This window comes from Hemiscyllium ocellatum, chromosome 4 (assembly GCF_020745735.1).
Source record: "Hemiscyllium ocellatum isolate sHemOce1 chromosome 4, sHemOce1.pat.X.cur, whole genome shotgun sequence".
Classification (NCBI taxonomy): domain Eukaryota; kingdom Metazoa; phylum Chordata; class Chondrichthyes; order Orectolobiformes; family Hemiscylliidae; genus Hemiscyllium; species Hemiscyllium ocellatum.
In genome coordinates, this window is record NC_083404.1 from 40,163,497 (window position 1) to 40,190,216 (window position 26,720).

Below are 26,720 nucleotides of genomic sequence, written 5' to 3' on the forward strand. Positions count from 1 at the left end.
CTACCACTCTACAGCCATGATAATGCTTTCGGAATTTCAATTCAAAAAGCATTTAATGCAGGGTGCAAAGTTGGTGGATTAACAATGTCCTTGAAATATCCAAAGGTGGAGGGCATACAGATGAAACTCAACCTGTATTTTCTCTCAACAAACGTTCACTATCCTACTGCCCATTTTCAAATTTCCTCTTGTTTTCATTTCAGATTTGTATTTTTCCTTTCACTTTTGAGCCAATTCACATCAATCAAATACTGCATCTAAGCCAATAGAAAATTATATCTCAGTTACGATACATTGTAACCAAGCACTATCAGAAAAGTGAATTCAGAACAGGTGAAAATATCCGATTTGGACCACTTCACTTAACCACACTTTCTGACAAAAAAAGGAAGCAGTTTTCATTGTCTGTGGAAACAGTGATGTCCAAAATAAACTCCAGGACAAGACTCGAAAGTTCAATTATTAACAGAACAGATCTACTCAAACAGTTTCCCCAAATCTTTTTCCACTGTGACCCAATTGGGGGACCTGAATATTGTAGTGACCCAAAAATGAAATCAGAGTGGAGGTCTGTTAAGAGTAGGAATATGGCTGTTATAACTCTGACCATTCCACTAACCATTGCTGTCTCGGAACTTGTGATGCCAAGATTTCAGCTTGCAACCTCACTTGGGATCCTAACCCCACTTTGGAAAGTCCTATGCTACAAACAGTTGTATAGAAAATGGTGTTAAATCTCTCCCAAACTGTTTGGTTCTTGTGTTAAATATATTCAGTTTTTTGCTCAATTACAAATTTTCTCCCAAAGGCAACAACACATTTGGCGTACGTTCCAATTATACCAGCAAACCTTTAGTAAAATGCATTTGGCACACTTGCCTTCACTGACCATTGCATTAAGTATAGGAGTTGGGACATCATGTTGCGGCTGTATAGAACATTGGTGAGTCCACGTTTAGAATACGGTGTTCAATTCTGGTCTCGCTTCAATGGGAAAGATTTTGTTAAACTTGGAAAGGTTTACATAAGATTTACAAGAATGTTGCTGGGATTGAAGTATTTTAGCTCTAGGGAAAGGCTCAATAGACTGGGGCTATGTTCCCTGGAGTGTCAGACATCGAGAGGAGATCTTCTAGAGGTTTATAAAATCATAAAGGGCTTGGTTAGGGTGAATAGCAAAGGTCTTTTTTTCCCCCACGATAAATGTAGAGGGCATAGATTTAAGTTAAGAGGGGAAAGATTTGAAAGGGTCCCAAGGGGCAACTTCTCATGTAGAGGGTTGTGAATGTGTGGAATGAGCTGCCTGGGGAGGTAGGTACAATTACAATTTTTTTTTAGATTAGACTTACAGTGTGGAAACAGGCCCTTCGGCCCAACAAGTCCACACCAACCCGCCGAAGCGAAACCCACCCATACCCCTACATTTACCCCTTACCTAACACTACGGGAAAATTAACATGGCCAATTCACCTGACCCGCACATCTTTGGACTGTGGGAGGAAACCGGAGCACCCGGAGGAAACCCACGCTGACACGGGGAGAACGTGCAAACTCCACACAGTCAGTCGCCTGAGTTGGGAACTGAACCCGGGTCTCAGGCGCTGTGAGGCAGCAGTGCTAACCACTGTGCCACCGTGCCGCCCACAATTAAAGGGCATCTGGATGGGGCCATGAATAGGAAGAATTGAGGGGGATAGGGACCAAATGGTGGCAAATGGGACGAGATAAGTTTAAGCTATCTGGTCAGTGTGGTCAAGTTGGGCTGAAGGATCTGTTTCCATGCTGTATAACTGTGATTCTATAAATGGGCATCCTTAAGTCTGTCCCTGAGAAACAAAGGCACCCAAGGCTTCTGGAATATGAATAACATCAAATCTCTAATCTATATCCTTTACAGCAAGCAGCTACAGGATCCATGGCTAAGTTTCCTTCTTGGGGAAGAGGTTTACTTGACTTCAGTGAACAGTGCAGAGGTCAGGGAAAAGAAAGATCTTATTTTCATGTACAGAATGGGCTTATTCTCTTGTTCACTTAATAAAAATAGACAGTACAAATGTAACCAAATTAACCACACAAGATTGTTGCCAGGTTTGCAACTAAAACAACAGTAAAATGATCATGATACTTGGAGTGATTACGACTCAGACATAGAAGTAATCTAAACGACTGCAGATGATAATAACAGCACATGGCATAGGTTCAACTCTTGGTTGAATACACAGTTTTCTGTTTGGGCAGCAGGTGGGCCAGACAGTAAGCTACACATTACTTTAAAGAAATGCAGCTATATTAATTAAATTACGTAACATTACATTGCTGTTTCTGGAAGACCAGAATTAAAGCTTTGGGATTAACTGAGTAGGTATTAATAGTCATGCATCAATTTAAATAAGAGGGCAAAACAAGTTGCCGTTTTAAAAGCATAAAACTTTGCAAAGGCCAGAAGGTCTGAGCTCAAGTCCCATCTGGCCCCAGAGGTGTGTATTAATATGTCCAAATAATTAAAACAGTGTTCTCAACTTGTATGCCAATCATCTTGGTGCAATAATTTAAACAGAAGGGATTCGAGCCAAATTTTAAGCTGGAACACACTGGTAGAATGATCTAAGAAGGGGCTGATGAATACCGCATCAGATGAAGGTGAAGGACAGAAGTGTGGTGTTACAGGGGATCAGCACAATACCACAAGTGATGTAATGAGGACACATTATTTCTTGTAATATTAGCCAAATAATTTAATACTCCAGTTGCTGCAGAACAGATTGACTAACACAGACAGTATTGTTTTCTAACCCTTTCACCATTTCTGATACACTATCTGCACATAATATAAAAGCTTGATAGGCATGTAGCGAAGCAATGTCACCAAGACACAAAGACAAAGGTCCTAAAATTAAGAAATCAACTGAAATGTGTGTTCTGGGCAGAGTACAACAATATTTTCCGTCAACAGGTCCTTAGTCTTTCTCAACTATACCTCACCCAAACCTCTAATGCCAATGTCTTAATTTGCACCAAGTTCCATTCAACCATTGTTCCCCTTTTCTCAGATCTATTCAAGTATCTGGTCCAGCAACATTTTAACTTTAAATTCTCATCTTCCTTGAATTTCCACATTCTTCTCATCTCTGTAACTTCTCCTCCCCCCATATTCGAGTCAGCCATACAGTACAGCACAGAAAGAAACCCTTTGGTCCAACTCGTCCATGCCAACCAGATATCCAAACCTAATCTTGTCCCATTTGCCAGCACTTGGCTTATTTCCCTCGCAACCCTACCTATTCATATAGCCATCCAGATGCCTTGTAAATGATGCTATTGTACCAGCCTCCACCATTTCCTCTGGCAGCTCATTCCATACACGCACCACACTCTGCATGAAGAAGTTGCCCCTCAGGTCCCTTTTTATATATTTTCCCTCTCACCCTAAATCTATGCCATCTGGTTCTGGACTCCCTCACACCAGGGAAAAGACGTTGTTTAATTACCCTATCATCATGCCCCTTATGATGTTTATAAACCACTGTAAGGTCACCCTTCCTCCAAATTCTTGTTTTCCTCTGATTTTGATCCTCTTTGCAACCCAATTTCCAATGCCACAACAGTAGTGGTCATGATTTTAGTTGTTTATGTCATAAGCTCTAGATTTCCTTCTCGAAAGTTTTGGTCTCTTCCACTTGTCACAATATCGGCTTCTGGAAGATCAGATTGAAAGCTTTGGGATTAATTAAATTAGTATTAATAGCCACACACCAATTTAAATAAGAGGGCAAAATAACTTGCCGATATAAAGGCATAAAACACTAAGCAGTTATCTTCCTTTGCAGCTCCTTCAGATGATTAACTATGTTACAAAGCTTTGGAGGGTTGTAGAGCTGAAGTAATTTGGAGTGGACAGGCCCATGGCTGATTCATTGTCAGTCATTAGTAAGAGAGAGGGATTAGATTACTTACAGTGTGGAAACAGGCCCTTCGGCCCAACAAGTCCACACCGACCCGCCGAAGCGAAACCCACCCATACCCCTATATTTGCCCCTTACCTAACACTACGGGCAATTTAGCATGGCCAATTCACCTGACCCGCACATTTTTGGACTGTGGGAGGAAACCGGAGCACCCGGAGGAAACCCACGCAGACACGGGGAGAACATGCAAACTCCACACAGTCAGTCGCCTGAGTCAGGAACTGAACCTGGGTCTCAGGCGCTGTGAGGCAGCAGTGCTAACCACTGTGCCACCGTGCTGCCCACCAAGTGGAATCAGTGGCCAGGAGACAGAGTTTGTGGTTGGGATGAAACATGGTGATGTTGGTCTTCCCAATATGAGAGTTAAGGAAATTCTTGTACATCAAATACTAAAGGCAAGACAAGCACATCAGCAGAGACATCGCCAGAGTTGTGAAAAGCATCTTGGAGGTTGAAGAACAGTAATTTAAAAATGCAGAAAAAGGACATATGTTTTTTTTAAAAAAAAGAACACTATCAATGGATAATGTTTCATACTGCAACAGATTTGGGACAAAACAGGAATGCTTCTAAGTGGGTTTCTGCACTTGCGAAATTTGAAGTTTTCCATTTTTAATTTTAAAAAGGAGATGGAGATGTGGTATAGCAAGAAAATGCCAAGTTGATCCACTTAAGGCTTCATTTTGATAGCGAAAATAAAATCAATATGATCAAAGTTTGATCTCATGTGTGAATACCTCATTGGCACAATAGACAGTGCCACCTAATTATCATGGACTTTCCAGATGCATTACTGCTAGAACGTACTTTAAGTCTTCCTGCACGTTAAACATTTTGCAACATGAAAAATGATATCTAAAGATGACCTCTTACATCATCCAAGATTTCACAAAATAATCTAGACTTGATAGATGAAAACATTTGCAGCTGTATTCCTTCTGTATATTCGCCTGAAAGATTTGGAACTTTGTCTTTTATCAAAATGCCCTGTTGAGTATTGTTCTTTCAGCTACATGATCACTCTCAAGTGAAATATCTGACATATCAAAAGAATAATGCTGTTGCTCCCATTCCCAGTTTAAAAACTTGGACAATTTAGGCTATTGCTCTGATTGAAAATGCAAAGTATACCTCTGATGAAAAACTAGTTTTTTGGGGGGAGAATGGAAGGATCTCAAATCTCAAGGTAAATTGACTATAATAATACAAATGTGAAGTCCCCTTTCTTGTGTCTGCATTCTGGTGCTGTACCATGTGGAACATGTGAGCATACCTAGGGGCATAGAATTAGCAAAGAAATATTTGACATATCAGAAAAACATGATACATAAAGTTTGACCACTCACTAAAGTACATTAAAAAAAGAGATTTACCCCCAAATGGATTAACTTCATTTTTGCTTTGTACTCCTTGTATTCTTTACTGCCTCAGTATAACTCAGCATGTAAACAGATGTGACTATTAGTTGTAGCCAATGCTCAATGGTCACCATTTGCTTTCCAATAGGACTTGTAAGGTAAAGTACATACAAAACTCCAAGCTTCAGGTCATAAATTGCCTGATTATTTTGAAAAATATCAAAGCATTCAGCAATCTCAAACCTTTTCCTAAAAGTGCAAATAAAGTATTAGAATTCTGGAATTATAGTGCTTATGATGCATCCTTCTAAACAGTGATTTCAGTAAAAATGAGAGATTGCTAAAACAAGACAGAAAATAACAACGAAGGAACAGAACTAGAATCAGGTGGGTAGTGAGAGAGAGTGGGCAATACAACATTTTGAAGCATTGAGAACAAATTATGAGAAATTGCCCTGTCTAGCAGGAAGCTGGACACTACATGTGGCAATAAGATAATCCTCATAGTTGAGCCATGGGCACATGCTTTTTGGGGTCTTTTATTGGTGCATTATGTAAACTCTATACCCCTAGGTGCTGCTCACATACTCCACACATGGTTCAGCACCAGAATGAGTGCATGAGAAAGGGGATTACACACATGAAATATTAAAATCAATTTATCTTGAGATCTGACATTCTTTCTTCCCAAAAGAATGATTCTAGTTTTCATCAGAAATAAACTTAACATTTTCAATCTAAGTGGAAATCTAAAATTTTCAAAATTATTCACAGGAAATGGAAGCAACAGCATTATTCTTCAGATTTATCAGATAGTTGGTTTGAGAATTAGAATGTGGCTGAACAAACAATACTTAACAGGAAGTTTTGATAAGAGACACAGCTCTTGATTCCAAAATGTGAGCGTTTTCTTTGTACCACATCTTTCAGGCAAACATGCAGAAGGAATGCAACTGCAAGTGTTTTCATCTGTAAAATCTCCAGGTTATATCTGCCACATTTTAATCCTATTACATAAGTAAGGCCATATGCATAATTTCCCCAACACCACTGCTCCAGAGTTCAAACTATCTTCTTTCCTACTGAAGCGATTACATTTTCTGCTTAACACTACCTATTCACATAATGGATCTTTAAGAACGTAATGGCTATGTGATGAGCCTAACTTCAAAAATATGAAAAACTTCTAAACCAAACTCCTTAAAATTCCCACCCTTTTTCTAAAAGCTTCTTAATAACTTTGTATTTTAGAACATTCCGTTCTGGTGAATTTCAGCCTCCAATCTTTTCACTCCCTTTACCCCAGACTAGTGGTGATTACACATTGAGCAACTTAGACTCCAAACACTCAATCATCACAAAAACACACCTAGCTTTTGCTGTTACAGACCATCCTTTTACCCCACATTTAACCTTCTGTTGAGATCTTCATTATTTTTAACCATTTTTGGTTTGGAGCTGGGAACTGTGAGATGACAGCAGAGGTGACCTGTGAGCAGCAGCTCGTTTCTTTAAAAAAATAAACAAACTGATATTTGTTTCAGGTCAAACTTGGAAGTTAATCACAGGTTAATCATAGCTGTTTGAATGTTAACAAGAATCTCACAGGGAAGTTGGTGCCAAAGAACACTGAAAAGAAAATCAGAAAGAGAAACCAATGTTTTCATTGGTTTTGAATTGTGTGCTTTTTTTCCAAAGGAATATGGCTGCCAAAGCTACAGCACAGAGGTTTGATTGTTCCCTTGTTTATTCTCCAATTATCAGCTTATTCAAAATTTGGATTATCAGATCTTAGTCATAACAATTAAGTGAATATCCCTGCATTTACTGGAAGTTATCTGTACTGACCAGAATCTTCAGAGGCCGAGCAAAAAACAATCCCATTTATATTATGGATTATGGACGATACTTAAGTGAACTGGCCAGTTATATCTCATTTAATTTTATTTTGATTTATCCCTTAATTCTGTCCGCTTGGGTCTCTGCCTTTGCCCATGTGTGGGCTAGAATCAAAGAAAATCAGGTTGAAATCATAGACATCAACAAGATTACCTTGATCATTTTTCTCTGCTAAAGCTACTATTTATGAATCAATTGTTAATTCTTTTGTTTAAGCTACAAACTTGGTGTCTTGTACTGATTATTCACAAAATTCAGTACTGATTATTTATAAAGCCTAGCAGGGAACCATTGAGATAACTTTGAGGGTCATTGACTATTTTAATTTTACTGTGAATACAGGCATAAAGATGCTGATTTCATTTGGTTGTCTGTGTCATAACACTTCAGTTACAGAAGTGCTCAAACTTTCTGTTCACCTCAATCTATCCTGTACCACCCACGTTGACGTGAGAGTCAAGGAGGTACAAAAATACCTCTACATCCACAGGAGTCGAAGGAAATTCTGCATATCCAACCTATATAGATGCACCATAGAAAGTGTTCTATCTGGATACATCATGGTTTGCTATGGCAACTACTCTGCACAGGACCATAAGAAACTACAGAATAGTGAACACAGCCCAATCCATTACGCAAGCCAACCTTTCATCTATTGACTCCACCTACACTTTTCGCTGCCTCAGAAAGACAGCCAACATCAAAGATCTCTCCCATCTGGTTTTCGTGTCTTCCAACCTCTTCAATCAGGCAAAAGATACAAAAGCTTAAACACACATACCAACAGGTTTAAGAACAGCTTCCTCCATGCTGTTTTAAGACTCCTGAATGGACCTCTCAGATTTCAACTCTAGTGCCGATCTTGCTTTTTGTGCACGTTCTCTACAGCCATAACATTGTACTCCTCACCCTGTTCTAAGACCCAATGAATTTTGTACAATATGATTTGCCTGTACTGTAAGCAAAACAAAAAACTTTTGACTGCACATGTAACAATAATAAATAAATCAAATAAGTGTCATGGTTTGGACAAACAGGCATCATCACGGCATGACTTGTAGATTTTCCATAATGAAGGACAGCTGTTGCCAGGTTAACTTTGTTTGTACAACAGCTGGTTCCTATGGACAAGCATCATGCCAGGCAAATTAACATCTGACTACACTTTTCTGACAACAGCCCTTTGTTACCCAATAGTTAGGAATATCACTATCCAAAGAAATATTATTGCCCAAGATTTGACAAAGCTATATTTCTACATTTTTTTTTTGGAAACCGGAAACTCAATTGAACAGCTACTATATTGGAGTGCACTAAGCTTTAAGTGAATAAAATTATTCAAGAGCTGAGCTTGGATTTGAAAAGTTGAAAGATCAGGCAAAGAGGAGGACAAGGAAAAACAAAAGTTCAATGTTGGAGAACTACTGGAAAAGTGGATATTTTGTGAGAGCAACAAATGAACGATAACTTACTTGCTGGATAACCTTCACTAAATCCTTCAGGACCTGTCTACGTTTTCGCACGTCCTTGTTCGTGATGACAGCTGTGGTCAGGTAACGGAGGATGTGTGGACACATAGTCTGGATGGCGTTTAAATATCTAGACAAGAGATGAGATAGTGGGATTATATTGGCTCACAAGAATCCAATTCCATCACACCAACAACACAAAGAGGACATTATGATTTTGTAATGGCATTATTGCTTGACGAGCAATTCAGAGCACCACAGCAGAATTTGAATTCCACAAATATCTGGAATCAAAAGTATAATGACAAATATCAAACCACTTGTCAATTGCATCTGTCCTTTAGTGGAAAAAAAATCTGCTGTCCTTGCCTGGTCTAGCCTCCATGTGACTCCAGTCCCACAGCAATGTGGTTGACTCCTGTGTGCTCTCTGAAGTAGCTCTGTAACTACACCATTGTATCAAACCACAAATGGCTTAAATAAGAAAACAACAAAACTAGACAGACCATTTTGTACACACCTAGGCACGAGAAAGAAAAAGTGGCACACTCAATTGTGCAAAGTCTTTCTTACTAACATCTAAAGGCGAAAGCTAAAATTGGGGGAGCAGTCTCAGACTACTCAAGCAACAGCCGAACACAGCCTCTTGCACGTCCCAGACAAAACCATCACTAACCTGAGATATATCCTGCCCACACAGCAGCTAAGGGATACAGCCATGAGGGAGTTGCATGCAATGTTCTTAACACTGGCTCTCCAGCCCATAAAGTCTCATAGCATCAGGTCAAATACGGCAATGAGTTACTGCTGATAACCTCCTTCCTTCTTGGCTGATGAATTCATGTTAAATTCCATTCGCAGGAAGCATTGATGGGGACAAGTGTGCAGAGTGTATTGTAGGTGAGGGAATTCCAAGTCTACCACAGTGACACAATGGCATGCTGAGCTGGTCAAACCCTAAAGGGCAAAGCTGTTAGGTGGGTCTATGGCAAGTGCAAGAACAAACAAGATAGAAAAACATACTTGGCTTCATTCTCACCAATTTGCTTGCCACAGATTCACCTATCCATGACAGTAACAGCATAACTGACCATCACACAATCTTTGGACTGACACACGGTACCTCCCGACCTTCACGGTGAGGATCCTCTCCATCGTAGTGCCATGCGACACCATTCCACTAAATGGATAAGTTTTGAACAGATCGAACTCTCCCAAACTTAGCATCCATGAATGCTGTAGGCTCAATGCAGTAGACTTATACTTCAATAGAATATGGCACATCCCCACTATTACCATCAAGCCAAGGAATCAACTCTCATTCAATGACGTGCAAAATGGCACGACAAAACCTAAAAATGAGGCATCTACATGAGATGCAAGTGACAGACAAGCAATTCCTCAATCCATGTATCACACCTAAGCTCTGCGTTCCAGCCACAAATAGTCACGAATAATTGTGGACTCCAGTAAGCTGTTTGAGGAGGCAGTTGCATAAACATCCCCATCCTTCATAATGGGAGAGCATATGATAAGGCTGAAGCATTTGCAACATCGGTTCTGAGTGACAAATACAAGTCAGCCACTTGCAGAGGTTCCCAACATCACAGGTACCAGTCTTCAGTCAATTTAATTCAATCCACATTATATCAAAAAATGGTTGAAGGGATTGGATGCTGCAAAGATCATGGGCCATGACAACATTCCAGCTATAACAGTGAAGGAGCTCAAACAAAACAAGCATCAATGGGAGTCGGGAGAAAAACTTTCCACTCATTGGAGTCAGACCTAGTATAAAGGATGATGATTTTGGTTGTTACAGGCCAGTCATCACAGCTCTTTGATGTCTTCAAGTCATCGAGATGTACAGCACGGAAACAGACCCTTCGGTCCAACTCGTCTACATCGACCAGATATCCCAACTCAATCTAGCTCCACCTGCCAGGATCCGACTCATATCCTTCCAAACGCTTCCTATTCATATACCCATCCAGATGCCTTTTAAATGTTGCAATTGTACTAGTCCTCACCACTTCCTCTCGCAGCTCATTCCATACACGAACCACCCTCTGCACGAAAACGTTGCCCCTTAGGTCTCTTTTATATCTTTCCCCTCTCACCCTAAACCTATGTCCTCTAGTTCTGGAGTCCCCTATCCCAGGGAAGAGACTTTGTCTATTTAACCTATCTATACCCCTCATGATTTTATAAACCTCTATAAAGGTCACCCCTCAGCTTCCGCCACTCTAGAGAAAACAGCCCCAGTCTATTCAACCTCTCCTTACAGCTTAAATCCTACAATCCTGGCAATATCATGTATGGGATAGAGATTTTCTAATTAACATCGAGTTTTTTTTAAACACATCTCTGGAGCAGGTAGGACTTGAACTCGGGCCTCCTGGCTCAGAAGAAGAAGGTGTTCCTCAGGATAGCCTCATAAGTCCAACCATCTTTGACAGCCTCAGCAGGACTTCCCTCCATTCTAACCTCAACAATTGGGAGATACAATGGTGACTGTGCAATACTGAGTACCATTTGCGACTTCCCAGATACTGAAGCAGTCCACATTCAAATGCAACATGACATGGACAATATCCAGGACTGACAAATAGTGCACCCCATATGAGCCAGGCAATAATTGTGTCCAACAAGACAGAATCAAACCATCATCCCTGACAGTCAATGACATGACCACTGCTAGCAACACCCTGGGAGAAGAGTTATCACTGAACTGAAACTGAACTAGAACAGTCATAAATACTATGGCAAGAACAAGTCAAAGACTTGAAGTATGGCACCCCTCAAAGTCTACTCAACATCTACAAGGCTCACGTCAGGAGTGTGATAGAACACTTGCCTGAATGACCACAGCACCAGTGTTATAAGAAGCCTGACACCATCCAGGGATTAGATTAGATTACTTACAGTGTGGAAACAGGCCCTTCGGCCTAACAAGTCCACACCGACCCGCCGAAGCGCAACCCACCCATACCCCTACATTTACCCCTTACCTAACACTACGGGCAATTTAGCATGGCCAATTTACCTGACCCGCACATCTTTGGACTGTGGGAGGAAACCAGAGCACCCGGAGGAAACCCACGCAGACATGGGGAGAACGTGCAAACTCCACACAGTCAGTCGCCTGAGTCGGGAATTGAACCCGGGTCTCAGGTGCTGTGAGACAGCAGTGCTAACCACTGTGCCAAACAGCCTATGCAATTCACATCCCCACAAACATTCATCCTCACCATCATTGCAGGGAACAGCAGTGTTTATCATCTACAAGATAGACTACCTGAATTACCAAGTTTCCTTAGGCAGCATCTTCCAAACCCGGGACCATTATCACTTCGAAGAACGAGGGCAGCAGATACACCACCACACATTAGGTCCCCTCCAAACCATTGATACATTTCCAAGTCAGAATGATCAATGTTCCTTTGGTGCCTGTGGGTCAAACTTCTGGAACTCACCAACAGCACTGTGGGTCTACACCTAAAGGACTGACGCAGTTTAATAGGGAAGTCACCACCACCTTCTCAAGGGCAACTAAGGATGGGCCATCAATGCTGGTCCAGTTAGAGAAGCTCACATCCCATTAATGAATTTTGTAAAAAAATTCATTAAAAAAATTAACAGCCAACAACTGCAGTTCACTGAGCTACTAACTCAGGTCCTATTATTGACAGTCATCAACTTGCTTGGCATTAAAAAGAAAAATGACAACACTGCTTGGGTTACTGGATGAAGCATTAATCCAATACTAACTTGTTTAATCACCTACAATTACTCACGATTATTTATGGCTGAACTGCAGAGCTTATATGTGATCCATCAATTGTGGAATCGTTTGTCTGTCACTTGCTTCTCATGCAGTTTGGCAAGAAAATAGTCTGTGGTGTAGCTTCTCCAGATTGGTGTCTCATTTTGTGGTTCTGCCATGCCATTCTGCACTTCAGTGAATAAGAGTTGATTCCTTGCCTTGACGGAATTAGTAGTGATGTGCCAGCCATGAGATGGCATATTCTATTGAAATATAACTCGGTCACAAATACCCATCAAAAGCAAGGTCCCACTCCTCTTCCATAAGAGTGAATCACCCATCAATTAAAAAACTGCACTGTCAGCTGCTTATCTCAGCCTTCTCCCAGGCTTGAGAGAAAGGATGTGGGAAACATTAGAGCAGACACTCACTAACGTACGACAAAATGCCAAAATAAATGCATGAGGCACTGTCAGCTATGGATACAGGCCACAGAATAAATTTACTTCAAAAATGACATTAGCATGCTGATTTCCAACATTTACTCAGCTGCACGAAATAGGTCTAATTTCCTTTTGCAACTCAGATTGCTCTTGAGCTAGTAATCCAAGAATAATACTTCAGTAATTAGTCTAACTTTTTCTCTCCAACTCAATGAAATAATTTTACCTTGAAATCAGCAGTTTGGGAAAAACTAAAGCAAACTGTATGCCTTTTACCAGAGATTTGGGGCAAGGTCATTTTGAGCAATGATAAATACATTCCAAATTGTTAAATATTGAGAGCATTAGAAAGTAATTTAAGCTAGTTCTAACAATTGAAATCCATGACCACTCGAGTCACGATTTGCTGAATTCCAAATCCAAGACTGCTGGAATTTGTATTACCCATCCCAGTTGATTTATTTCTAATGCATGATTACTAGAGCTCGAACAACCACACATCTCAAATCAGTCTAACGTGCAAAATTCTGGTGCCATAAAACTACGACTTGAGCAATGAAATGTGGGTTTGATGAAATACACAGATTTAGTCATTACATTACAAGAAAATACAACCACATTAGAGGCAGCAAGAATGAGATTTAGAAACTGCTGCTAAAACCTTCATTATGAGGAAATATGAGAGATCTGAGCCTGTATTAATTACAGGTTAGAAGAATGGAAAGTGATTTATTGTAATATACAAAATTCTGAGGGAACCTAATTAAGAAAATGTTGAAAACATGTTAAACCCAAGGGAGAGATCAGAATTGGAAACACAGTTTAAAAATAAGAGATCTCCTATTCAAGACGGAGGTGAAATATCTTTTCTCTCAGTTGATTGAAGGAGTTACATTAATTTTCCAATCAACTAGGATTAGGAAAGACAGTTCTTTTTCAACAGATGGGGTGATGAGCCAAATTGCCTCCTCCTCTGGTGTTCATTTTTTTTTTGAGTTTCTGAAGGCAATAAAATCTGCCAAAGCTTCTTTTTAATGAAACTGTATAGCAATACTCACCCATATTTAAATATCTATGTATAACTTGCAGCCCATGCCTTTTTCACTTGCGTTACACAAAATTGTTTTCTGCAAATTCAGATTATGAATCAGAATTAATGGTACCCCAAAGGAATCAAGTGACTACCATGCCCCAATTATAATTTCAAGACTGCTTCATGTAATAGCTGAGAATTGAGTTGAATACTCCAATCTCAATGTGTATTTGATTAATGCCAAGGCTTTGGCAACCTTCCAGTAGTAGTATTTTACAAAAAACAATCCTTATCCAAATCAAACAGATTGCTCTTTTCCTCTCTCAAAATGAGAGAAGTCCTTCCCAACCAGGATCACCAAATTTTACATGAGTCCCAACAAAATATTTACGTTGTAACCTTAACTGACACACACACTCTTATTGGCTGAAATTTTATGCCATTTCAGTCTGACATTACATACCATGAGGTTTTTGATAAAGCAAAGTAATGCAAGAAGATGTTGTCGTAGGACGTGTACAAGATAAAGACAAATTCACAGTGCTGTCGTACATTGTTACTAAAATGGACTCAAGACCAATTGTAGCTTTTAAATTATTCCTTTGTCCTACATTAATTTTCAATTTTGTAGGAGTCATACAGCTGCATGTGACAGTGGAAATATGACACCAGAACACAATATTCTCAAGTTCACGTTCTAGGTGTGGATCCTTTCTGAATTGAGAGATTTGTGGTTATACCTGAAAAAAAACAACTCTTGATTTCTCTATATTTCACTGCATGTCTCACTGAGTGAAGCATGGAATGATACACCTTTGAGCCAATCGTGCCAATTGAGCTATCCAATTAAGTTCCATTCACATACAAGTACACAAGAAATAAGCATACATTATATGCACAATAAGTCAGCTCCTCGATTTAGTGCAATCACGGCTGATGTGGAGCTTTATTTTACTTTCCCACCAACTTCCTTGTATCCAGAGACATCAATACTTTCTCGGTCTTAAACAATGTATTTATCACTGAAGACACTACAACCCACTTAGATATGAAATTTCCAAGACATGCAACCTTTTGTGAAAAGCAATTTCTCATCACAGTCCTAAAACATCAGATGTTCTAGATTCCCTGACCAGCAAAAACATTCTCCCAGCATCTAACCTGTCAATACCCCTCAGAAATCTCACATAATGAACGGACACCATTCTTGCAATCTTTCCTCCTCCCATACCCAACACTAAAGGCCAATTTAGTGAGGCTTCACCATAGCACGCTCAACACATGAAGATGAAAACAGCATTCCAGATGAGAGGCCTCTAAATGTCCTGCACAATTGTAGCAAGACGTCTTTATGTCTATACTCCAACTTCTTGTAATAATGGCCACCAAGCCTTTTAAATGTTTGCTATATTTCTATGCAATATACCCTCCAAGCTGCAGAGCTGTTGGTCAGTTCTGCTCATGCTGAATAATGGCTTCTGCTTCCAGAAGCCGGTAGCAGACGTGGGTCTCTGTTGCCCTTGCAAGAGCAAAAAAAAGTTACAAGGAATATTGACGGCACATTAACTATTAATTACACTGTTTAAAAAAAAATCCTGCTCTTCTAATTCTTGGAACCAAAGTAACTAATTTCACCTTCCCCACATTACATTTGATCCAAAATATTGTTGCCCCTCACATTACCTGTCTTTATCGCTTCACAACACCAAACATAAATGTCCACTCTCTCTTCACCTACATCATTATAGGCTGCCAACAGCAATCTTTCCTATAACCTTGAACATGTTTTCTTCCAAGTATTCTCAAACTCTCTTTCGAGAGAGATTACTGAATCGGCTTCCATAGTCATTTCTGATAACACATTCCAGTCACGATAATGACTGTCTTAATGAAATCTTAACTTACTTTTGTAGTGATTGCAATGAAGTCAGTCAAGTGGACTTCACAAAAGTTCCCCGACTGGGGCTGTTAATCTGGTCTAAGCAAGGAGCACTGGCTGACAGATATAAACAGGAATGGCAGACAACCTGTTCTTCAGAGCTTGCTGAGGGATCTGAATCAGTGTTAAGGATTTTCCAAATGTAAATAAGAGTGACATGGTGACAGGATTTCAGCCTTCTAGTTCCTATGTCCAATTATTTCAAATCCCATTATCACACCTCCTATAAGAGGAAATAATTTCTCATCTTTTCAGTACTTCTAGCAGTTTTTGCTTTGGTTCAAATTTCCAGTACCTGCAGGATATTGCTTTTTGAATAAAATTCTTCCTTTCTGCACTTCTAACACCACATTATAAATGATACTGTAATTACAGATTCAAGCTGCATTTTCTGGTGGAAATTTGTTCTCCTGTTGCAGAATACGCAATATCTTGATCTACTTAAGGTAAATACATCACTACTCACCCCATACAACTGTAGAAAAAGCCTGTGCTTATTATGGATATCACTTGTTGTTCACACAGGAAAAACAATAAAACTCACATCATAAATGTTATTTGCATCATAAACAGAATTCATTTTCTTCTCCCTCATTGAAGCACTCAGATTGGCAAATAAAACAATAATCAGGAATGACTACTAAATTTAAAAACAAATTTTCCAGTCATTTTTTCCATTCCAAAGTGTGAAGATAATAGTGTCAATGGATTTATTAATGTTGTAGAAAGATCAGACTTTTGATACTGTTTTCCCGACTCATAACAGCTAGAACAAGTTCAGCACCATACTCGACAGCAGATATGTTGACCGTAATCAGAAATCTATTATAGCTGCCATTTTTAACCTCCAATTGATCATTTCTAATAAAAAATTATTTGAACAAATTTAGTTCAATGAAAAAGCTTCACTTTTCCCAACATGTGTACTTTGGTCCACCTATGCCTTCAAAATGCTTCCATTTTTATTTTACCTTCCTTACTGAAAGACTTCAGCTCCTCTCAAAGTTTGGACACTGAGGTAATATTGTTCAATCAAAAAAAGTCCAGGCCCTGTTTTAGATTCACATCGATGCCCAGTAACTAAGCACATGCACTTTATATAAGTTAAATCCACACATCAACTGGTACTGGAGTTTACAATTGTAGAACCACCACCCCACCCATCGTCCCTTATTAAAAGATGACTTCTTTATTAATTCTTCTTTTTCATTGCACATACTTACAAATGTATAAGCACATAGTTGAAAAATCCTGAACCACGTGTGGTTGAACAACAGCTTAACTAGAATTTCAGAAGATTAACTCTGCCATTCTTTAGAACAAATGCTCCAAATTCCACAGACAACAGTACACTCAAGAATACCGAACTAATAACAATTTTCAGTTGAAAGGCCATAAGCCCATGCCCTTTACAAGCAGAAATAAGACATTTCACCTGGAATTCAGAGAACCTTTAGGTGGGGATTATCCAAACATAATTTTTTAGCCTTCCAAGCACACTAATTGAACGCATATGGAAAATAAATCTGTAATATCAAGCAGCCACCCAACATTTTCTGAAAAAAGCTCAAACAACTGCTTTTATTTAATTTGTGGTTTCATTTTTCCTTGTATCAATCAAGTCGACAGGTTCTTCATCATGATCAACAAAGTTAATAGTCAGCTTTGCATGTAATGGCAATCTTGTCTGACATGAAGATTATGGGTTTGCATGTGAAAGCAAGGTGACAATGACAAACATTAGAGGTGCCACCTTTAGGATGAAATGCTACACCAAGGTTCCATCTGCTATCATTTGGATGTAAAGATCTTGTTATATTTCTGAGTGGTAAGCAAATGATCTCCTGAAGTCTCAACAACCATACATGTCATCTGTAATTTCAGAGATATGTAGAACAGAATCATTGTTCAATGGCTAATGATTTGACTTGTTTAAAGGAGTGAGGAACTAAATTATACTTTAATTGTGCTATGTTCTAAAACACTTTATATCATAAAGGATAGTTCAGTTCCAGGTCAAAAATAAAATCCATTAGGGTTATTGGTGTTTTCATTGGTTAGAAAATGTGAAAATTCTTTTAAGTAAAAAAAAGTTAATTATGAAGACACAGTTAAGGTTTGTTTAAAAAAACACCAGCTTTATATAGCCTGGTTTTTATATGGTTATTTTGAGCTTCAATTTGTTTCAGGCATCCACAACTATTTAAGTTAACTATGTTGTTAGGTTTTGCGGAATACTTAGACACATCTGTTGGAACATTATGAATGATTGCTAGCAATTGGGGATGTCCCTTTATATTCTTAAATCCACACATAAATTACTTTAGTGGTGCAACATCATCAGTAAAAAGCTGACAGGTTGATATGATAGAGGTGAACTTACCAAGTCAGCATGTCAAAAAGCAAATCTGGTGACAGCAGAAAGTGATTTCACTAAGATGACCACTAATAATGAAATGAACAAAAACTTGGACACACACTGTTTACCTAATCTGAGACTGATCATGTGCTTTTTCATGCATTAGCAAGTCAGTCAGATTTCAGATATCTCTCATCATGTAGACTGTGGTAGCTAGCAAGAGTTAACAAGTAATTCTTAGTGGTTTAGTGCACAAGAAAGGATGTCCAAAACAGAAAGGCTTCAGTCAACAGACATAAGCCCAGTGTCATAACAGTGCCACAACAGAGTCCTTAAATATGTTTAAGGCACTAGTAGATCAATGTACCATAGAAGCCAATTCCAATAACAGAGTGAGTTTGAGACAAATCAATCGTTAGAATCGACTTCCATGGCACAATGATTGACCTTTGCCTGAAACATATTTAAGAACTCTATTTTCACCACTGTCATTTTTTTTTCACAAAGGAAGTTCTGAAGACTTATAACCCAGAGAGAAAAAAAAACCTCATCCTCTCTGGCACAATGATTGTGCCCCTACCTCTGGGCCAAAAGGTCCATGTTGAAGGCCCACCTGCTACATAAGTGTGGTATAACACATCCAAATAATTTGATTAAAAATTGAGAACTTTATAGATGTGAAAAGTATACCATGGTTTGAAAGAATAAATGAGATTTTGAAAAGCCAGATGATCTCAAAATTTTATTTACAATCAGCCTGGTGGTTACTGTGGATTGAGGAAAATATGGGGTTCTCTTCACAAGACATTAAAAGTGGAATATCTAACAATAACCAATGGGGAACAATCACATTTAAACCCATCATACCTTGAAAAACGTGCATTCAATGTCAGTTGAAGTCCAAAGAAGCTTGAATAATCAGTTTAATTTATGTTTTCTCACAATAATTAATTTCTTGACAACAAGCAGTTGCAGCACTGAACTTGAACTCGAGTGATATTAGCTCAGACACATTATCTAAGCCACATACTTGGTGCACTGGGAGAACATCAATATTATAATCTAAATGACGCACTTACTGCATCTATTTATAGTACAACATAGCAGTTACTCAATCATGTTCCAATGAAAAGTTCATGATCAAGCTTGACCCAAGTTTTTAGCCAAAGATAGAACATAATACCTTACTAGTATTGTATTCTATTACAAATATATCAAATGTCATATTAGTACCTATATTACAGGTCAGCTGTGGACAGTTTACTGCCACTAATTGCCTATGAAGCTGGTTTCACTCAGCTTTTAATGCCTACTCTCAGGTATTACTTTACCATCAAATCGCTATCTCAGGTCTCAATATTCAACCTCAAAAGATTCCTTCGATGAGACACAGAAGTCAAGTTGGGCAATGATGCAGCCACTGTAACAGCACAGACATTTTGGCATTGAAATGCAATGACAGCACATTGACAATTCAAGGACAACCAGAGCTACATAATCGTGTCTTAATGCATCTGGTTTGGAAGGAGAACACCATACTTTTCCTTCAATCTCACTGACCAAACTACTGCCAATAAAGCAGTGTCAGTGAACTTGAAGCTTTTGGGATGCTTCCCCAAGTCAATAAATTGCCCCAACCTCTCTCTGATTACAGACCCTCGTTATCCCAACAACTTGTTACAGCTTTCGATTCGTTGCAATTAATGCTCTCATTATTTTTGTCTCGGATTTTAAAACTGTGCGCGACTTGGATCACTGGTTACTCTATCACTGGTGACTACAGCAAGCTGAAACAGGTTTAGTGTAAAAACAACTGAATAAGGGAAAAATGTTGACAGCAGGAGTCACTCTCCTTCAGCGAACAAAAATTATGAGACTTTGCTATGTTCAAAGGTAATATTTGTGATCCAAACACAGTTTGCAGAAATCTTATCCAGAATAGAGAGAACTAAGTGTGGGGTAGAGTCATACAGTAATAGAGATGTACAGCATGGAAACAGACCCTTCGGTCCAACCCGTCCATGCCGACCAGATATCCCAACCCAATCTAGTCCCACCTGCCAGCACCCGGCCCATATGCCTCCAAGCCCTTCCTAGTCATATACACATCCAAATGCCTCTGAAATGTTGCAATTGTACCAGCCTCCACCACATCCTCTGGCAGCTCATTCCATACAGGTATCATCCTCTGCGTGAAAACGTTGCCCCTTAGGTTTCTTTTATAACTTTCCCCTCTCACCCTAAACCTATGCGCTCTAGTTCTGGACTCTCTGGCCCCAGGGAAAAGATTTTGCCTATTTACCCTATCCATGCTCCTCATAATTTTGTAAACCTCTATAAGGTCACTCCTCAGCCTCCGACGCTCCAGGGAAAACAGCCCCAGTCTGTTCAGCCTCTCCCGATAGCTCAAATCCTCCAATCCTGGTAATATCCTTGGAAATCTTTTCTGAACCCTTTCAAGTTTCACAACATCTTTCCGATAGGAAGGAGACCAGAATTGCACATAATATTCTAAAAGTGGCCTAACCAATGTCCTGTACAACTGCAACATGACCTCCCTACTCCTGTACTCAATATTTTGACAAATATAAGAGAGCACACCAAACACCTTTTCACTATCCTATTTACCTGTGACTCCACTTTCAAGGAGCTATGAACCTGCACTCCAAGGTCTCTTTGCTCAGCAACACTCCCTAGGACCTTACCATTAAGTGTATAAGTCCTGCTAAGATTTGTTTTCCCAAAATGCAGCACCTCACATTTATCTGAATTAAACTCCATTTGCCACTTCTCTGCCCATTGGCCCATCTGGTCAAGATCCTGTTGCAATCTGAGGTAACCCTTGTTGTGGTTCTGTTCGCCGAGCTGGAAGTTTTTGCTGCAAACGTTTCGTTCCCTGGCTAGGGAACATCATCAGTGCTATTGGAGCCTCCTGTGAAGCGCTGCTTTGATGTTTCTTCAGGTATTTATAGTGGTTTGTTCTTGCCGCTTCCGGGTGTCAGTTTCAGCTGTAGTAGTTTGTATATGGGGTCCAGGTCCATGTGTCTGTTAATGGAGTTTGTGGATGAATGCCATGCCTCTAGGAATTCCCTGGCTGTTCTCTGTCTGGCTTGTCCTATGATGGTAGTGTTTTCCCAGTCAAATTCATGTTCCTGGTTGTCTGAGTGTACGGCTACTAGGGATAGCTGGTCGTGTCGTTTTGTGGCTAGCTGATGTTCATGGATGCGGATTGTTAGATGTCTTCCTGTTTGTCCTATATAGTGTTTTGTGCAGTCCTTGCATGGTATTTTGTAAACTACGTTAGTTTGGCTCGTGCTGGCTATTGGGTCCTTTGATCTCGTGAGTTGTTGTCTGAGTGTGGAAGTTGGCTTGTGTGCTGTTATGAGTCCTAAGGGTCGCAGTAGTCTGGCTGTCAGCTCTGAGACGCTCCAGACGTATGGTAGTGTGGCTAGTCCTTTTGGTTGTGGCATGTCCTCGTTCCGTGGTCTATCTCTTAGGCATCTGGTGATAAAGTTGCGTGGGTATCCGTTTTTGGCGAATACCTTGTATAGGTGTTCCCCTTCCTCTTTTCACAGTTCTGGTGTACTGCAGTGTGTTGTGGCTCTTTTGAATAGTGTCCTGATGCAGCTTCGTTTGTGTGTGTTGGGGTGGTTACTTTCATAGTTTAGGACTTGGTCTGTGTGTGTTGGTTTCCTGTGTACCCTTGTGGTGAATTCTCCGTTGGGTGTTCTCTCTACTAACACGTCTAGGAATGGGAGTTGGCTATCCTTTTCCTCTTCTCTCGTGAATCGTATTCCTGTGAGTGTGGCGTTGATGATTCGGTGTGTTTTTTCTATTTCTGTGTTTTTGATGATTACAAAGGTGTCATCGACGTATCTGATCCAGAGTTTGGGTTGGATTTGTGGTAGGGCTGTATGTTCTAACCTTTGCATAACTGCCTCTGCTATGAGTCCCGAGATTGGTGAGCCCAATTGAGGTAACCCTCTTTGCTGTCCACTACACCACCAATTTTGGTGTCGTCTGCAGACTTACTAACTGTACCTCTTATGCGCGCATCCAAATCATTTATGTAAGTGATAAAAAAGAGGATCTAACACCAATCCTTGTGGCACTCCACTGGTCACAGGCCTCCATCTGAAAAACAACCCTCCACCACCACCCTCTATCTTCTACCTTTGAGCCAGTTCTGTATCCAAATGGAGAGTTCTCCTTGTATTCCATGAGATTAAATCTTGCTAATCAGTCTCCCATGGGGAACCTTGTCGAACGCCTTACTGAAGTCCATATAGATCACATCTACCACTCTGCCCTCATCAATCCTCTTTGTTACTTCCTCAAAAAACTCAATCAAGTTTGTGAGACATGATTTCCCACACACAAAGCCATGTTGACTATCCCTAATTAGTCCTTCACTTTCCAAATATATGTACATCCTGTCCCTCAGGATTCCCTCCACATTTCAAAGTATTTCTGAAATGTAGTCACTGCTGAAATGTTGGAAATGTGGTGGCAAATTTGCACAACAGCATTATAATCATGATTATATAATCTGCTTTTGATGATATTGACTGAGGGATAGATATTGGCTATGACAATGGATACAAAACATGTATTCCTCTGAAATAATGCCTTGAACTCTTTCGCATCTACCTTAGCTCATGAAGCTTTGGGTTCATGTCTCATCCGAAAGATGGCAGCTTCAACAGTGCAGCACCCCTTAAATGGCAGAGAACCTTGCCAAAGGCAATAATGTCAGCAACGGAGGCAAAGCTAGCATTTACAGTGTACAGAGTAAATTCTGCCCATCAATGTAGTGTTGAAGTGAAAAGCATTACTTCTTTCCCAGCACTAAAATCAATAAATCTTTGCAACTTAAGCAAAAGGAACTACTTGTAGTCAGTTATTCATTGTATATTTTCCCCCTCAGAGTGACAACCCTGATTCCACTTCTTCCTTTTCTCTTTCCAATCCAGTAAAATGGGACACTCTTCAAATCTAGTTTCTATAGAATTCTCCTCTCCGATTTTCAAACATCTAATATTTTTTATAAATGACGATCATGAAAGTGATCAGACTGCATTATTTGCCAACTTTACACTATGAATTCCCATAACATTCCTCTCTGCCTCACTTTTCTCTTTCAAGATATTCCTTAAAGCTACTACTTTAACCAAAACAGTTGTGCTTTATATATCCTCATGTGGCTTTGTTGTCAGGTTTTGTTTCTTAGCACTTCTATGAAGTATATTGGGACATTTTCTTTTGTTGAAGGTGTTAACTCCCTAATTGTTGTTTCCTGGCTGAGCAGGAGGTTAAAACCAGAAAAGGCTTGTTTCTTTAATAATGATAAAACCAAGGCAACGACTAAAAATCAACCTCATAATTTTATTCATTACAGTTGAAGTGAATTTTTTCCACAATACAAGAAAATAATGCCTTGTGATAAAATTATATTGATGTTACATTTTTGTTTCATAGCTGGTAAAACCAAGCTGCTCAAATCAGCTCCTTTCAGCTGAATATCCCTCCTTCAATAATAATGTTTGAGCCCTCATCCACAGACCAACAATTCAAATAGTGACTGACTCCATTGCACACTACAACAGCAGTTCTTGGAGTCATCTGGTTTCATACAATCCTGAAGCCTCACGTTTTCTGCCCTCATTAATGGGACATGAACATCTCAACTTAACAACTGTTCCATTTATGACTTACCTAATATAACAAATATACCCTAAAATTTCAATGTCCATCACCAGATCAAAATTTTACAAAATACTATTTTTATGTTACATAATAATATGAAGCACAGCTAAGAGAGACATTTCCCAAAGACAATATATACATAGTAAAAAACAGAACCTATACTTAAAAATGCAACTGGTTTCTGACTTCTCAGCTGATTAACAGCATAAGCTGCATGTCAGTGGATAGCCCTCTCATCCGAGTCAGAAGCTTATGGGATCAAGTACCACTCCAGACACTTGAGCTCAAAAATAAACATTCATAGTGCAGTACTGAGTAGATGCTTCAATGCCAAAGGTCCCATATTTCAAATGAAATTTTAAACCAATTTTTATCTGCCTTCTGATGGTCAGAAATCATAGCATGTAATGCTATACAAGGGTTGAGGAGCTATTCCATGGCTCCTGGCCAATGTTTAGCCCTCTAGCATGTGATCATTACTTTGCATATGTAAACTGACTACGGTTACCCCAAATACAAGTGGATACATCTCAAAAATGACTCCAAAGCAATTTATGAAACAATGTCTGGAACCTGAAAAAGGCAGCATGGAAATGCAAGTTTTCCTTTCAAAAAGCGTCATCCATACTTTTGTTACTTCCAGATTTGACTATGTCAACATTCTCTTGGCCAGCATCTCACCCTGCACAAATGTGGCCTTATTTTAAACATTATTTTTCTTCATTCACTAGGGTATGACCATCAATGTCAAGGCCAACATGTGTTGCCCATCCCTAACTGAATGGCTTGCTCAGCCCGTCAGAAGGCAGTTAAGAGTCAACCACATCGGCTGAGCAATCACAGAGCAGTCACTTTAACTTCAATGAACAGGAAATAGTCATTAGGGATAGAAATACAGTCACAAGGATAAATGTGGATTGATTCAGATGAGTCAGTGTGAAATTGTAAAGGAAAAACTTGTACCTAACTAATGCGGAGCTTTTTTTGAAACGACAAGACGTAGTTGCTGAGGGCAAGGCTGTTGATGCGATGTAGATGTTTTTCCAAAATGCCAAATCAGTGCCACAGGTTTGTGAGGAAAATGATAGATCACGGAAGAAAAAGGAAAGTCGCAACACAAATACAAAATAGGCCGCGGGTGGAAGCAGAGTAATGGTTCATGGATATTTTCTGTGCTGGAACTTCCTGGGATGAGTATTGGGACCATTGCTTTGCTGAAATACATAAATGGTTTAGATATAGGTGTGCAGGAGACAATTCTGAAGTGTGCACATGATACGAAACTTGGCAGAATTATAAACGGTGACAAGGACAGCATAGAGCTTCAAGAGGAGTTGACATATTGATGAAATTAGTGGATGGGTTGGAGATGAAGCTCAATGAGGACATGTGAAGTGACGCATTTTGGTACAAGGAACAAGGGCAGGCATTATTAAAAGAGAATTATTCTGAATGAAGAGACACCCTATATATGCAAGTCATGAAAGGAGACAGGACAGGTAGAAAGAGCTGTTACTGAAGTTTACAGTAAACTAGGTTTCACAATTACAGGAATAAAGTACTACATCATAAGGTGGTTATGCTCAACTTACACAAAAATTGATAAAACATAGGTACAGTATTTTGTACAGTATTGGATGCCAGAATACAAAGAGGTTGTGATTGCACTGGTGAGCATGCAGAGAGTTTTATATGCACGATTCTAGAGACTCTCGAGAATTGAGGGAACCTGAGACTGTTTTCCTTTCAGAGGAGGAAGGGATTTGATGCAAGTTTTCCAAATTATGAGGGGTCTGCACAGCGGGAAAAATCATTCCCATTTGTCAACAGACTTAGGAGCAAAAGGCACAGTTTTTGAGTTTTGTAAATGCAAGACAAGAAAGAAATATTTTCATATAGGAAGTACAATAGAATGCACTGCCTAGAAGTGTGGAGAAGGCAGGTTCAACTGAGACATTCAAACCACATTTAGTAATTATTTAAACAGAAAAAAAAGTGTACATTTCTGAGCAAAAGGTAGGAAGTTGGCAGTAAGTCAAGATGCTCAGGGCCAACACAGACACAATGAGTGGAATGGCTTCCTTATGCACCATTACAATTCTACAGTTCAGTGGCTCTGGAGTCAAACATAAACCAGATTGAGTATGGATGTTACATTTCTTTCTCGAGGGAAAACCAGAGGAGTATTTTGACAATTTTATGAGAACACCACTACTGAGAACGACCTCACATTCCAGATTTATTAATTGAAATTAAATTCAACCAGCTGCCATGATGGGTTTTGAACTCGTGTCTCCACAGCATTAACCTGGTCCTCCAGATTACTAATCTAGTGACATCAACAAGTCACCATCTGCTCAAACATCAACTTACATCAAGTTCCATTTTTACATGATTCTTGTGCTTACTGTCCTTTGTTGGCTTTGGCTGCACAAATGTTTTGCTTTTAAAGCCTGCATCCTCATATTCAAAATTACTCCATTGCCACATCCTTTCCCCATCTCTGGTATATTATTACACATTTATTAAATTTACCCACATTATATTCTCTACAGTGTGGAAACAGGCCCTTCAGCCCAACAAGTCCACACCGACCCTCCAAAGAGTAATCCATTTCCCTCTGACTAATGCACCGAACACTATGGGCAATTTAGCATGACTAATTCACCTGACCTGCACATCTTTGTGACTGTGGGAGGAAACCAGAGCACCCGGAGGAAACCCACGCAGACACTGGGAGAATGCTATCTAGCCAGATAACTGCTGTGGAGAACTGAGTTCTT

At 39.6% G+C, this 26,720-nt stretch overlaps 1 protein-coding gene across 2 annotated transcripts in view; it reads right to left on the reverse strand.

Annotated features, from left to right (window-relative positions):
• LOC132815358 (eukaryotic translation initiation factor 3 subunit E) overlaps positions 1–26,720 on the reverse strand; it is a 154,423-nt gene that overhangs the window by 72,724 nt on the left and 54,979 nt on the right. For both annotated transcript variants that reach the window (XM_060824229.1, XM_060824231.1), the window contains exon 8: positions 8,695–8,821. In XM_060824229.1, coding sequence (XP_060680212.1) covers positions 8,695–8,821 — 127 coding nt within the window. The remainder of the gene's footprint in view (positions 1–8,694; positions 8,822–26,720) is intronic.